Source organism: Heterocephalus glaber, unplaced genomic scaffold (genome assembly GCF_053883595.1).
Source record: "Heterocephalus glaber isolate CG9 unplaced genomic scaffold, H.glaber_assembly_v1.0 deba00001164, whole genome shotgun sequence".
In the NCBI taxonomy this organism is placed as follows: Eukaryota; Metazoa; Chordata; class Mammalia; order Rodentia; family Bathyergidae; genus Heterocephalus; species Heterocephalus glaber.
In genome coordinates this window covers 687,818-703,585 of record NW_028258205.1, presented here as the reverse complement: position 1 = coordinate 703,585, position 15,768 = coordinate 687,818, and the positions used below count along the sequence as shown (strand labels likewise).

Genomic DNA, 15,768 nt, shown 5'->3' with positions numbered 1-15,768 from the left:
TTGACCTATAAAATGGGGATAACAGTAGCACCTTATTCAAGAAACTGTTATGAAAACTAAATATTTTAATAAAGTTAAAGGGCTACATGAGTGGCCATCACATAGCAAGTGCTCTAGAAGAGACTGTTATTTCTTATTATTATTTAAATAGGAATATCAAATTTATTTGAATGAACTTGGGTCAAAATTGCTCTGAGAAAGTTGTATTTGTATACTGTTGGCATAATTTTCATGCCAAAAGCACACTATTTCATGACTGTTGAAGACCTCTGGTTACATGAGCTTGGGAGGTTCCAATATGTCTTGAATGTGAGATTAAGGAACCTCATGGACTGAAATCGGGCCAAACTTGCTTTAGCATTGTTTGTATGGCTACGTACTGACCAATTTTACTCTCTCTCTCTCTCTCCCCGCCCCCCACCCCCACCCCAGGAGAATATGTCATCATGACAACCCACTTTCATCTCAAGCGAAAAATTGGCTACTTTGTGATCCAGACCTATTTGCCATGTATCATGACTGTCATTCTGTCACAGGTGTCTTTCTGGCTCAACAGAGAATCTGTCCCTGCGCGCACGGTCTTTGGTAAGCGCTGTTTTGTGAAGAACGGGGAAAAGACATTCATGAGGTCCTTGGAGAGCGGTGAGGGTGGAGACAAGAAAGGTGGAGAAACCATTCCCCCAGGTTCAGGAACAGTGTCAGAGCCTAGCGGTAGTAACTGAGGCATCAGATTTGGGGGATTTCAGGCATCTGAACTCTTTTTTTCGTTTTCTTTTTTTTCATTGTATATGTTTGCCATCCATCTTGCGGAAGTGATGCATTTACGTATTGCACTCTGCTCATTTAACTTCCTCTTGCCTCTCTCCCCCTGCTCATTCTTCCCCAGAACCCCTTCCCAGGTGCATAATGTCTCCATCCCCATGTCCTACCAGCTCTCTTTTACTTTGTTCTTTAAATTATTTATATTTTGGATTTCTCATATAAGAGAAATATGTGATATTTAACCTTCCATGTCTGATTTATTTCACTTAACATTATAGACTCAAAGTGCATCTATTTTCCTACAAATGACTGAAACTTATCCCTCTTTATGTCTGAGTAGTATTCCATTATGTGTATACATCCTTTCTTCTTTCTCCACTCATCTGTTGATGAGTTAACTATTTCCAGGATTTAGCTATTATGAGTTGTGCCACCGTAAACATGGATATGCATGTATCACTGTAACATGAAATTTCTATTTCTACTTCTCTGAAGGATCTCCATAGTGATTTCCATAGTGGTTGCCCTAGTTTACATCTCCACCAACAATGTGTGAGCATTTCTTTTTTCCCCACAAGCTCACCAACTTTTGTTGTTTTTTGAGTCCTTGATGATAGCCATTCTTACTGGAGTAAGATGGAACCTCAGTGTTGTTTTGATTTTAGGCAATTGAGCTAAATCCCCGGCCGGCCCTCTATAAAATACCTTGATACTTGGGAAAGTATATTACCAAAGGTATATTGCATTTTCCAGCAGCAGCACTTAATGTATGCATTCAGAAACAAAACTCACTGAACTTTCGGTCTATTTTCTATAAGATTCTAATTGTATGTCTGGGCTATGCAACAGTGGCCTCTTATCTGTGTTTTCTAAGATTTCAGATTGGAGAAGGTAAAGGGTGAGAAACCAAAGTGACAAGGGAGACTTGATCTAGGGCTTAAAGATAACCTTTTTGTATGAGCATCTGACTTTGGTGCTTTTGAAAGTATGAGTTAGCTGCTATGTAGGAAAGGCTGCACATGGTTTGAAGGGTTCTTCAGTTGTACCTACAGTCAGAGAAACTAGGAAGAGGTTTGCATATCATTAGTACTTTGTCCTCAGAGAATTAAAATATATGAAACGTTTTCTGCCTGTTTTTCTCACTGCATGATTTTAGGAGATAAATATTAATTAATTCTTTTAGGCTACTAAGCTGCCTCCTGGTAATGGAGGCTGTGAAGCATAGACTTGGGTGTGCTGGGTACCCATGCAGAAGGCATTTATACAAATATCCCGAAGCTGTACTTTTGTCATTAATTAAATAAACTGTTCTGATGTTTCAGAGAGAAGTGATACTTTAAATCAGGTCTAGGAGGAGACAGCAGTGGAGGAAGAGTAAGGATAACTTGAAAGCAGGAAAAAACCCCAGAAAAGTATGACCTCATGGAAGTCAGGAGAAGAAAGTGTTTAAGAAGCAGGGAATAATCATCTGGGGTGAATCCTATTGTGAGTTCGTACTGTAGTATATTTAGATTTGGTGATCTTGAAAAGAACAATTCTAGCCAAGTGCAGGGAGCAGAAGCTATATGGGAGTGAGCTAGCAGTGTCAATTTTCAGAAATGCAACAAAGTAGAAACCTGAAAAACCTTCCTCTACAAAATCCTACAAAAGCTAAATAAGAAAACACTCTTTAACATCTGAGCTCCTAAAACATTAAAGGAAAGACTCAGAGGCCCAAAGGGAAGAAGGAACTGAGAACTAGAGGGTTGATCACATAAAATGGTGACATTGTCACAGGAAGATGAGTGGGTGAATTACTGGTTTTGGTGAACAGATGTTTAAAATTTAAGGTTATATAGAGAGGCATTGAGCCTGATTCAAGTTGAAGGTTGCCAAAAAATACTGTGGTAGACAGAATGATGGCCCCAAGTTCCTGGAGCTTGCGAATGTAACCCTATATGACAAAAGTAACTCTGCAGATGGAATTAAATGGGCATTAAATGCCCCTCAAGCTGGGAAATTATCTTGTATTATGTGGATAGACCCTACATGGAATCACAATGTTCTTCTCAAAGTAAGGCAAAGGGGCATTTGAATGTGAAGGAGAAAGCAAGTGATGATAGAAGCAGAACAAACTGGGAGATGCTCTGCTGTTGACTTTGAAGAAGCAGGAAAATGGCCCAAGAGACAAGGAGTCCAAGTAATGTAGTTCTGAAAGCTGAGTTGCTTTCTGTAGCCCCCAGAGGACTCTGACATTAACCCAGGGAAACTGATTTCAGACTTCCAGTGTTGACATCAGTGAGGACAGATTTGTGTTGCTTTGCCACCAAATTTGAGTTCATTTGTTTCAGAAGCCACAGAAAATTAATACAAATATCTTTTTTATAAACCCAGTGCCACTGAAATGCTATACACTCAAAGTAAGAGAGCACTAGAAAATTACACATATCAGTACAAAGAGACAATAAGACAACATTTTGATTTTGGCCCGAGCCTTGTATGAAATGTGGAATTCCTTGAGAAATTATTTTTTAATTCAAACTTGGCCTCCTACTAATTTAGAATTCATATTTACAGTAACTGAATTGATGTGCAAACCTCCAAGTTGAAGTTTTAATTTAAAAAGTGACTGCAGAATATTTCTGTAAGTACAAAGAGCCAAGAATAGCCAATATCTGCCTAAAGAAGCACAAAGTGGAGAGACTTATCCCACAAGATGTCACAAATGATTAAAAATCTATAGCAATTAAGACAGTGTGCCACTCATATAAAGAAAAGAAAAATACATAGATGAAACACCATAGAGAACTTAAAAGTAGTACATGGAAACTTTATCACAAAGATGGCATTGCAGAGAATTTGAGATGGATCATGGACTTAAATGTAAGAACTAAAAATATGATGTTCTTAGAAGAAAATATGAAGCAATGTTTTTGGAACTTTTGGTAGACAAAAATTCCTTAGTGCACAAAAATTAACAACATCAAAAAGTGAACTAATAAATTGGGCTTAATCAAGATCAACAATTTCTTCTAATCAAAAGGTAATGTTAGGAAAATGTATTGGCCATCTCACTGTATAAGACATATGAGCTTGCCAAGGGATATATATGCTAAAAAAATAAAGGGTCCCTACAATTCAATAATGAAAAGGCAAAGAATCCAGTTTTTAAAATGAGCAGAAGACGTGAGCAGATAGTTCACCAAAGAGTAAATCCAAATCTCCATAAGCATATTAAAAGATGCTTCACGTCATGTTTTATCAGGGAAATTTAAGCTACAACCTCATGGACATCTCACTTTAAACACGAGAGTGGTCAAAATTAAAAAGTTGACTTTATCAGAGCTTGAGTGGCAATCGAAACTCACACACTACTGATGGGCATGTAAAATGATATTTCTGCTTTGGAAAAAGTTTGACTAATTCCTATAAAGATGAAGCCTGACTGATGATGACTAAATAGCTTTGGCCTCAAGGGGGTGAAGCATGACTCATTCTCATTATCTCAGGGGCAGAGGATGGGTACTCGTTTAGAATGCTGATGTCTGAAATGTTTCAAAGTTTGAATCCCTGTGACCTAACTCTGTGTAAGGCACAGAACAGGCAGTTGCTAATGTTGAAGCAAAGGAGGCAAGACGAACTATATTACCGATAATTACAATACAGTAACTATGAGAAAAGTGCACCAGGAACCCTGCAGGGCGGGCATGTAGCGCGGCACCATGGGCTATTGGCTGGGCCAGAGGATAAGAGCCAGTTGCACTCGATACACCTGCAGTTTGGTGGGACAGACACCTGTTGTCAGGGAAGTGTGCTAGGAGCACTCAGAGGAAGCACCGTCAGTCAGTTCTACTGAGTGTTTCCAGAAAGGATTCAAAGAACAGTCTTGAAAGAGAAGCACTGTGTGACAGGCTGGGTCTCTTTAAAATGCTGAGAATTTCTTTGTCTCTCCATGAAGTATACCAAATGCTGGATCAAGAGTCTCACCAGCTCTGAGCAGCTAAGAGCTCTCTATAAGATGACAGTCTTAATTAAACCCCAGAGGCCAGAGCCCGAAAACCCTACTGAGATGGGGCCCAGACACACTGATGTCGCAGTACACTTCTCTCCAGTTATTGGGATGTGCCGGGTAGACAACTGCATTTGCCATGAAAGAGGAAGCTTTTTCTTCCACAAGTCACTCCTTCCTTGGTATGATCGAAGGGTTATTGACCCTGGGCTCCATTCTCAGATCTTAGCAAGGCACAAATTCAGATGGTTTACTGACAGGCACTCAGCAGGTAACTGATTCCCTACATGGCTTAAAAGAGAATTTGCTAATCAGCTTTGCTGGCTCCCTGCCTGAAGTGGGCATAGGTATCCTCAGGCTCTCTGTTCTCATCGCACTGAGGGCTTTCCAGTGTGGATGCTCATGTATGTAGCACATGTGTAAGGGAGGTGTTCAGTGCAGTAGGACAGGAGAAGAGACCTCAGAGGCTGCAAGGCCCAAGGCCAACTCTGGGCAGAGTTCTCAGGAGCAGCATTTTCTCCGCTTGCTTTTTTATATAGCGTCTCTCAGTAGTTTGTGCCCACTTGACCCAGGCTCAGGAGGCTCGTATTTCCCATCTTCTTCAGTATTTCATTCCTCAGAAAGAGGTTCAGAACATTCCTTCTTCTTCAAGTGCCTTATCAGAATCCCAGAACATAGGGACAGCAGGACAGCAGGTAACCCTGATGGGCTGATAGGTGGGGAGAATCACAGCACAGAGAGATTAAAGACATTGCCAAGATACAAAACAAGTAAGTGGCAGCAGTCAGAACTTCTAACTTCTAGTGGAGTACTCGTTAAAACTAGGTAATTATTGCAAACAATTATAAAATTATAACAGCATGATTTTATACCACTAATTTTGACAATACTATTATAAATAACAATAAAATAATATCAATTATACATGCTATTTTTGGAGTACTCAGCATCAGGTGTCTTGCTGTAGACTTTATAAATATCATCTCATTCAATTCCCCAACAAATCTCTTTGCTTTCTGGTATTATTACAGTATCCCCATTTTACACCTGATGAAACTGAGGCCTGCCAGGTGAAAACAGCTTGTTTGAGGTCATATTACTAGTTAGTGGGATTTTCCAGATTTCTGTTGAACTTGGTCTGACTGTAAAGCTTATACTTTTACCCCCAACACTATATGGCTCATATCCATATCTAAAACATGAGAAATTTTTAAAAGAAACCAAAAATATAAATAACCTCAAGAGCAAAATAAGAGAAAGATGGGAAACAGGGACGTAGACTATGGAGATGGGAAGGAAGGAGAGGAGAGGATGGAAGGGGAAAGGGAGATTAAAAATGATCAAGGTGCAATATGCATATGTATATTTACTAATTCCTCAAGATAAATGTAATTTCTGGATCACAAATGTATATTAGTAAAAGTATATATTTTTTAAAAAACTTTTAAATGTAAGTTAAAAATGAAGGAAGGAAAATAGAAGCAATTGATCTAAAAACAAGCTCTGGTTTTCCAAAACCTTACAAGACATACATTGTTGGAATACTTTGTCCAGGAAGCTCAGTAGGGACCTAAGGTGTAAGGCAACTAACTAATAAAACCACTTTCCACTTTAGTTGATTGCATTATCAGAAGATGATCCAGAATGAAAGAAGGGAAAATCCTGCTGAATTCAGCCCATATCCTGAGTCTTGGGCTCAGTTCTCAGGAGAGAACTACCAGGGTGGGGAAGGAGGTGAACAGGAAAAATTTGTATTGGGCGTGCTGATACACACCTATAATCCCAGCACTCTTGGGAGGCAGAGGCAGGAGTATTACCCAAGGTCAAAGCCAGCCTGGGATACACATTCAGATACCATCTGAAAAAAACAACAAAAAAAGAGTTCATGAGGAGAACACTGAGCTCCGTGTTCATTCTGGAGATGAGTAGAGCCACAAGAAATCATATCCACCCTTCTCAAGTCCCTGAAGGCCTGTCCTGGAGAGGAGGGAGCAGAATTTTTCTTGCCATGTGGTCACAGAGGGAACTTTGAGATCAGTTAGTGGAGTAGTAGTTAGAGAAGGCAGATTTCAGCTGTAAAAGACGGTTTTTCTAATTTAAAAGCAGTTTACGATGAAATGGCTTATGTACTTCTTGATAGAAATGTTTAAGCAGAGACCAGAGAAAAACTGTTAGAAATGCAACCCTGAAGGTTCCTATTCCTGAGCCAGCATGAGTAAGGGCCTTGATTCCATAGTCTAGAAGTGCGTATCGATGTATCTTTTATTTGCTAAGTCCAATTCTTTTCCAAGGATATGTCCTGATCAACATGTATTAATTTTTCTTCGGACGCTGTATTGCCCTTTAAGCCTATAGATAGATGACCGTCTGTGTTTCAGGAAAGCTTGCCTGGAAACATTCTATATGGGGTGGTTATGGGGTAGACTCATCCAACTTTGGCTTTCTCTGTATTTTACTTTGAAGGAATAACATAAAGGTCCTTCTTCCCAGTAGGAAGTTGGTGACCTCATCAAATACATGCTCAATGTCATCCCTTTGCAACTACTGTCATCTTCTCTCTCCAGGTGTTACCACTGTGCTCACCATGACCACTTTGAGTATCAGTGCCAGAAACTCCTTACCTAAAGTGGCGTACGCGACGGCCATGGACTGGTTCATAGCCGTCTGTTATGCCTTTGTCTTTTCTGCTCTGATTGAATTCGCGACTGTCAACTATTTCACCAAGCGGAGTTGGGCCTGGGAAGGCAAGAAGACTCCCGAGGTGCCGGAGACAAAGGTGAGACCCAGCAGAGAAAGTTCCCCGGGCTGGGAAGCATGTCCTGAGAGAGCTGTATTGGGACCAGGAGTGAGCAGCCCATGGCCAGTGGCAGCTGGGTTGGGCTGTGCGCTACTCACTGGGGTCGTCAATCCAGGTCTCCACTGGAGCATTTCTTGGCAAAGAGGGCAAGCTTCACGGAGGGGTTAATGGCCTGTCGTCTGAGATCAAACCTAAGTGTGATGCTGCTAGACTCAAGGCAAAAATCACTGTCATTTACAATGTTACCCAGAAGCTGGGGCTCTACTTCAATCTAGAGAACAGTCTCTGGGGCTACCTCTGCCCCTTGCTTCCCAGTACGTTCACATCACACTCAAACCAATGTGGTCTCACTCTGGGTCATCCTTCTGGGTCTTTTCTTACTTCATATCCTCCACCAGAAAAGTTCTTTTCCCCCGACTAGTGAAGACTTGTTCTTCCGGAACCAACTGAAATGCTGCTTTCTCCAGGATATGTGCCAGACAAATTTAACTTCTATGTAGGCAGACACTCCTGATATTAAGCAATGTATTTGTATTAAAGTTATTGGTCTGCCTCCTTACTAGACTATGAACATTTTGAGAGCATGGCTTTACCTGCATCCCTGAACAGCATCTGACTCATTTAAAGCTGAATGAACATTGGTTGGATTGGTGCATGAATGGCAGAGAAGAGAGGGAACATAAACCGATGAGATTGGTAGGAATGAATTGTAAATACCATGAAATCCAGATTGTCTTCCCTGGATGCTTTAATGAGTTCAGGTATCTAGATATAGATGAAGGTTATCTGATATGCTAAGAAGAACTGGCAGATATGATTCCAGAACTATTCCAGTACTCTTCAAAGAATTGTGGAGAAATGCTATCGAAAATTTTTCAAACTGGGGGGAAAGATTCATTCCCCAGAGTACACAATGTTGAGTTGGGAAAATTTGGAATAGATTTTAATTACTTATTTAAATAGAACTTATTAACTCTGCTATAAGTTAAGAAGAAAAATGTGTTTCTGTTTCCTCCATATACTTTACCTCCTGTTGTTATTTTTGTGCTCTCAGTATATATTTACCCCTCTATACATTGATTTATTAGCTATTAAAAATATCACTCATCTACTATAAGATACAAAGAAATCAGTATATTTGCCCCACCTTATCTCTCTACTAATCCCTTTTATCTCCCAACTTTGTTCTGTTACTCTTTATGCCTTGTCAAGTTTTAGTGTATTTATAGCCTTTTATGCAACCAAAATTCCTATAGTTGTTTAGTCATCATACTATATTTAAATAAGTTCCTTTCTTTGATCCATTTTTCTATTCATTAGTTATCTTAAGGCTTGCTTCTAGAAGTTTCTTTGAGAAGGTCTCATGGGATCCATGTTTCCTACTTCCTTGCATATGTAAACTGTGTGTCCATTATGCTTATTTTTGAATTATAGTTGGGTTGTTGTACAATTGATAGGTCAGATTCTCTTTCTCTGATGATTCTGTATGATTTCTATACTTAATTCTGGCACTGAATGTTGTTATCCAGATATTTAGAGCCAGCATGAGAATTTCTCACAGCATAGGAAACTTGATTCCATGGTCTAGAAGCCCATATAAATATATCTTTTATTTGTGAAGTCCTGTTACTTTACAAGACTATATCCTGATCAATATGTATTAATTTTTGCTGGGACACCATACAGCCCTTTAAGTCTATAGAATAATTGCCTTCTATGTTTCAGGAAAGCGTTCTTGGAAACATATTTCTTCTCTTCTCTTCCCAGAAGCAGAGATTATGCCAGTGATGGAGCTTATTTTGCTCTTCCATGGCTACCATTTCTTTTCTAGTAATTTTTAAATTTTTTTTTATTTTTAAATGTATATATTTATTGGTACATTTTAGGTATAAGATACATTTACATTTATCATTGGGTGTTCGTACCAGAACATGATGCATCTTAGTTTTTATTTTTTCTCCCACTACCTGTGCACCCTTCACCCCCTCCACCCTGCCCTATCTACACAGAGTTTGATTCCATTTTTTTTCTCATAGTTTTTTTCTTTCCCTTCTTCCCTTTCCCCTTTCCCTTCCACCATCCCCAAACCCTTGGACTTTTTCTTATTTCAAATTATCAATTATTGACTTTAATCATTTTCATCTTTTCTAGTAATTTTTAACTCCTTATTTTTCATTTGGTTTCCCCCCCAATTTAAGCATATCTTCTATTTTCAACCGTGTTTGTTCACCTTTATTTCTATGGTACAATTATTTTGGCTTACATTTATTTTATCTCTCATAACTTAGTTTTCATGTATCCCATGCTTCTTTTGTGTACTGTCTAACAGTCCTTTATTAGAGATTTCCCTCCATTTGCACCTATTTTGTATTAGTATCATGATAGTCTGTCTTCATTTACCACTTGAACTTACATCACAGGAGTTGCTCACTAGCCCTATTCTGTGTGGGAGCATCCGTATGTGGAGTGACTGAGAGTGAGTGGGGCAGTAGTGAGCAGTAGTGCATCCATAACTTGGTCATCATCTTTGTCTGTGTAAACTGTTATGAGTCCTACTTCCTGTCTCAATTCTGCTTCTACCCAGCAAGAACTTTCCTTGCTTATAGGAAAGCACTCTCTGTATGGTACAGGTGTGAGTATGGGTGCGCTTTTGGTGTCATATTGCTTGATTTTCCAGTCTCTACCTCCTCTGTCATTAGGTATTGTTCAAACAGAATTCCAGGACGATATCGCTGCGAACCAGACTGAAACTGATTTTATTTAAAAACAAAGATGATCTGTTTTTTTCATAGGACATGCCACCTACTTTTTGAAATTTTATCCTTGGGCTGAAACCCAGAGCATCAGGTGTTCTTTGTGGTTTCTTCTTCTTGATCTCATTTTCATTGCATTCAGAATAAAATGTTACTTTTTGGGGGGGTACCGGGGATTGAACTCAGGTCCTTGTGCTTGCGTAGCAGGTGGTGAAACCACTGAGCTAAATCCCTGGTCCTAAAATGTTACTTTTAAGAATCAAGGTTATAAAAGCATTCCAGTTATATCAAATATAAAATTTTAAGGTTGCAGATGTAGCTCAGTGGTAGATCAATTGCTTAGCATATGCAAGGCTTTGGGTTTGATCCCAAGCACTGAAAAAAAGGAAGAAGAAATGACAATTTTAGTTTCTATATCTAATTTGCCTTATTGTTTTTGGTTAGTTTCAGAGAGGAGAAAAGAGTGAAGATGTCCTGACCCTGACATAATAAACTGAAAGATCTCTAGAATGTATTATTAGATGGATATTTTAAGAGCAATTAGCAGCAACAACTGATATATACAGCCTGAATTCACAAAGAAGAAATTATGCTAAACTAATCTCAGGAGCTTTTATAAAAAAATGTAATGAACTGGCAGACCAGGAAATGATTTTATCAAAACATTTGACTAACTTTTTTATTATGCGCCCATGATGAATAGAAAGCAGTTTAAAAATAATACAGTTAGGCTGATGTAATCAGTTGACCAATTGAAATCAAATAGAATTCACTGGTGGACTGGCGTCAACCTGAATAAAGGTCTCTGGGGATAAATCATAGGGCTTTCTTTTTGACCTTTTCTACTCAAATTCTGTCATCAGTGACTCAAATGAAGACATATAAGGCAGAATATTCAAATTTATGATCTAGTATTAATGAATTTTGGTTGGGAGAGGAATGTTCTCTGACTTCGGATTCAAAAAAGATTTTTGAAGTTTGAAAAGACAAGCTAAAATTCAAAGATGAACCTTTGCTAAATTGAATAGAAATTCTCATGCATGGGTACTGCAGTTAGTTCTGGTGTGTAAAAGCTTATCAATGGTTGCACCTTAGAAATAATATGTTGGGATATATGTAAACCTACCTGTGGTAGACACCTTGAAAAGCCCAATTCCATTTAGTCTGAGTTAAGAATCGCCTATAACAAGGAAAATCATAAGCCCTTTTATTCTGTACTGGCTGACTCATGTCGAGTATACCGTTTCCACTTGATTACCACCTTGGGTTAGAGACAAATGTCAAAAGAGGATTATTATTGCTAGTTTAAGATATCTGCAAACTACCATGGATGTCTTGTGGAAAATGAGATAGACTTAGGTTTTTTATGTCTTATATTTTTGTTTTGGTGGCCAGGAAGAAGTGTGGGGTGGTTTGCACAGAAAGAAGAACTAGGATAGAATCTTAGAAACTGTTGCAGTACATGTCAAAACAAAGACTATTTATCTAACCAAAGAATGCTGAAAATGAATTTTTTTTTAAAAAAAGAACATAAAGTATGTCCTACAACTCTTCTGAAAAGATAATGATCTCAGCATTCCTTCTTCTCCATTCCCCAGGCTTACTTTATCTGAATAATTGACAAGAAGCTGATTGTGAGATTTGAAAAATTAACTATGGAATGCACAAAATTGGTCCATAATGTGAAGATCCTGTACTTTGTCTGTACTGCTATGACATGGAGAAATTAGCAGTCAGACGAAAACATTAAATTGCATTTGAAGTGAAAATATTGAAATTGAATTATAGCTTATTTTTCCTCATTTAGAAAGACTTCCTAAACCTTATTTACTTTATAAAGGTAGGATGAGTGAGCAAGAAGTTTTTTAAATAACATAGGTGATTTTAAAATTTATTTCTGATTAGTGTTGTGGTCAAGAATTAGGTACAGTGTTGGGGAAGGATAAGCAAGGAAGAGAAGAAAAGAAGAGATACTAGTAAAACTTCAAACTGTGGGCTTTGGAGAATATACTACATGTGTTTTGTAACTGTTTCCTCTGAAGTTTCCACTAAAATGATAGTAAATTAATAAAATAAGTATAAAACCACAAGTACCAGGAGAGCCAGGAAAGAGACATCAGACAAGAGACGTTAGCATAACATTAGAAAGTTGAATGTGAAGGGAGAGCATAAGAACTGATTTGTCGAAGTGGAGTAACTCAGAACTCCAGAAAACTCAAAGCTAAGATGTGCGGAGTACAACAGGAATGAGGCACTGCGGTGCAGGGAGGGGTGTTGGTTAGCAGGACAGTCAAGACCTCAGAGCCTGCCGAACATGTGAAAGACATTTGATGATGTATACTCTTAAAATGAAAACCACAGAACTTCTCTTCTAAAGTAGATCAGTGTTCCCAGAGAAAAGTTGTTGCATACTGACATTTTCGGATACCCCCTGAATGGCCTGCTTCCACCTGCTCATTATAAATCCTAATCCACCAGTCAAGGTTAGCAAAGGTCCACTGGCCCATAGACATGCTCCCTTTTACCAGATGGTATTGGGATGCAAAGATCCCTAAAGCAAAATTCAATATGAAAGAGAAAACCAAAGATTATAACAAAAATAAAGATACACGAAAGCAATTAGAAAGAAACACTTCATCTTGGAGGGTAGGAGCAGAGATAATTTAGTGAATTAAAGCAAATTTTAAAAAGCAGAGTTGACTTCTACTTTAGATTTTTATCGCATATGTGTACATCTTTCCCATAAAACAGAACAGAATGCTATATAATATAAAGGTCAAAGAATAAAGAAGAGCATTTGAAATTAAAATTATTTACCAAAATAAAAATTTAAGAGACATAGGAAAATAAACTGAAGAAATTATCCATAAAAAAAAGAGAGTGCCAAGGTGTAGGTAAGAGGCTTTGGGTCAAATTGTAAAGTCAGTGAACAGAGAACAGAGAAGGGAGGGCATCAACAGAGCACTAACACAGGCATTTCTACAAATGAGCAGGCTCATGTCCCCAGACGGAAGATGTTCTCGTGAGCCTACATAACGGTGGATGTATCATCATAGAAATTTCAGGAAACCACGGATTAAGTGATGATTTTTAAAACCCTATGAAGAAAATAAATGTTATCTACAAAGAAATAACAAAAAGAGTGGCATCACATTTTTCAACTACATTAGAAGTTGGAAGAGAGTGGAGAAGTAAATCTCATAAATCTAGGGAACAAATGACTTTCAAATTATGTTTAACCAAACTATCACTTAAGTGGAGAGGTGAACTAATCATTTTCAAACCTTCAAGAATACAGAAATGTCCTCTCTCATTTTTCCTGTTCTAGGAAAATAGTGCAAGATGCATTCTATTATAACAAGAGAACAGAACATAAAAAAGAAATTTAGAGAAAGAAACCTCTCAAAGAATCAGAGATATATGGGCTTCTTGACACATAATTTAAAATAGCTGTTATAACATAGCTCAGTGTACTTCAAGAAAAGACAAAGAAACAATTTATTGATATCAGGAAAATGATAAATGACCAAAATTATCAATTTAACAGACATTGAAATTTTTTAAATGAAACAGAAATTCTGAAACTGAATGATAAACTGAATAGAAGAGGAGAAAAAGATTAAAGGGTAGAAGCAATGAAGAAAGCTTGCAAGTCCTATAGGACGGCATCAAAAGAGAAAATATTTGAGATACAGAAGTTCAAAAAGGAGAAGAAAAGCAGTGCGGTAAACAGACTATTTTAAATTAAAAAATGATAGCACAAAACTTTTCAAATATAGGGAAAGTGATAAATATCCAACTAAAGATGATCAAAGTCTTCCAATCAGATTCAATCTAAAAAGACTACACTAAGAAATATCACAATCACACTATTGAAAATCAAAGACAAAGAGAGGATCTTGAGAGTGGAAAGGGGGGAAATCACATGGACAGGAGTTCTAATAAGACTGGTAGTGGATTTCTCAGCATGAACTTTACAGAGGAGAAGAGAGTAAGATGATATATTCCATGCACTGAAGAACAACTCTGCCAACCCAAAATACTACCTTAAGCAAAATTGTCCTTGGAAAAGGAAGAAAAGATCATTGTTTCCCACAAAAACAAGAAATGCAAAGGGAATTCTTCAAACTGAAAGAAAAGAACACTAATTAGTAACAAAAACATATAAAAGCATAAAACATTGGTGAAAGGAAGTACACAGTCAAATTTAAAATACTATAATATTGTAATGGTGGTGTGTAAAACACATCCTTAGTATGAGTTAAGAGATATAACTATTAAAAATAATAGCTACAATAATCTGTTGAGAAACAATATAAATTGTGAAATAAAAACATAAAATATGGAAGAAAAGTATAGAGATTTTTATGGTATTGTGATGCCACCTACTTCGCTCTTGTTGCCCAGGATTGCTTTTGCTATTTTGGGTCTCTTCTGCTTCTGTATTAATTTGAGGATTGCTTTTTATAGTTCTGTCCTGAATGATGTTGGTATTTTGATTGGGATCGTGCTAAATCTCTATATTGTTTTTGGTAATGTGGCCCTTTTGACAATTTTGGTTCTGCTTATCCAGGAGCAGGGGGTGTCTTTCCGTCTTCTGATGTGCTCTTCAATCTTTTTTTGAGAGTACTAAAGTTTTAATTATAAATGCTTTCACTTCTTTAATTAGGTTAATTTCTAGATCTTTAAAAAACATATGCTGGATCAAAGATAGCCTGTTTAACAAATGGTGGTGGGAAAACTGATTATTGACATATAAAACAATGAATCTAGATCCATATCTCTCACCATGCACTAAAATCAAATCAAAATGGGTCAAACACATTTATAAAAACAAAACAATGAATCTTCTGGAAGGAAAATTTGGTAAAACTCTTGAAGACATAGAAATAGGCAGGGACATTCTGAACAGAACTCTAATTGCACAAGGAAAAAACCAACAATCAACAAATGGGACTATATCAAATTAGAAAGCTTCTGCATGGCAAAGGAAACAGCCAAAAGAGTGAAGAGACAGCCTAAGAATGGGGAATGATGAGCTGGGGATTTAGTTCAGTGGTTTTGCCGCCTGCTGCACAAGCGCAAGGACACGAGTTCGATCCCCAGTACCAAAAAAAAAAAAAAAAAAGAATGGGGAATGTTGCCAGCTGCTCCTCAGATAGAGGGTTACTACCAGAAAGAGTGGCCATCATCCCAAACTCAAAACAACAAGGGCTGGTGAGGCTGTGGGGAAAAGGAGCCCTGTCACATTCTTGGTGAGATTGTAAACTGGTGCAACCACTGTCAAAATCCAGATGGAGATTCCTCAGAAAACTAACAGTGAAGATTCTGTTTGGCCCAGCTGCACCTCTTCTTGGTGTCTTCCCAAAAGAGCTAAAGTCATCATGTCACAGTGATGCATGCATACCCATGTTTATAGCAGCACAACTGACAAGAGCTAAATCACGGAAGTGAGATATATGCCCATC

At 37.9% G+C, this 15,768-nt stretch overlaps 1 protein-coding gene across 2 annotated transcripts in view; it reads left to right on the top strand.

Annotated features, from left to right (window-relative positions):
* Gabra3 (gamma-aminobutyric acid type A receptor subunit alpha3) overlaps positions 1-15,768 on the top strand; it is a 228,011-nt gene that overhangs the window by 202,269 nt on the left and 9,974 nt on the right. For both annotated transcript variants that reach the window (XM_004871055.3, XM_013067906.3), the window contains exons 8-9: positions 433-585; positions 7,315-7,526. In XM_004871055.3, coding sequence (XP_004871112.1) covers positions 433-585; positions 7,315-7,526 — 365 coding nt within the window. The remainder of the gene's footprint in view (positions 1-432; positions 586-7,314; positions 7,527-15,768) is intronic.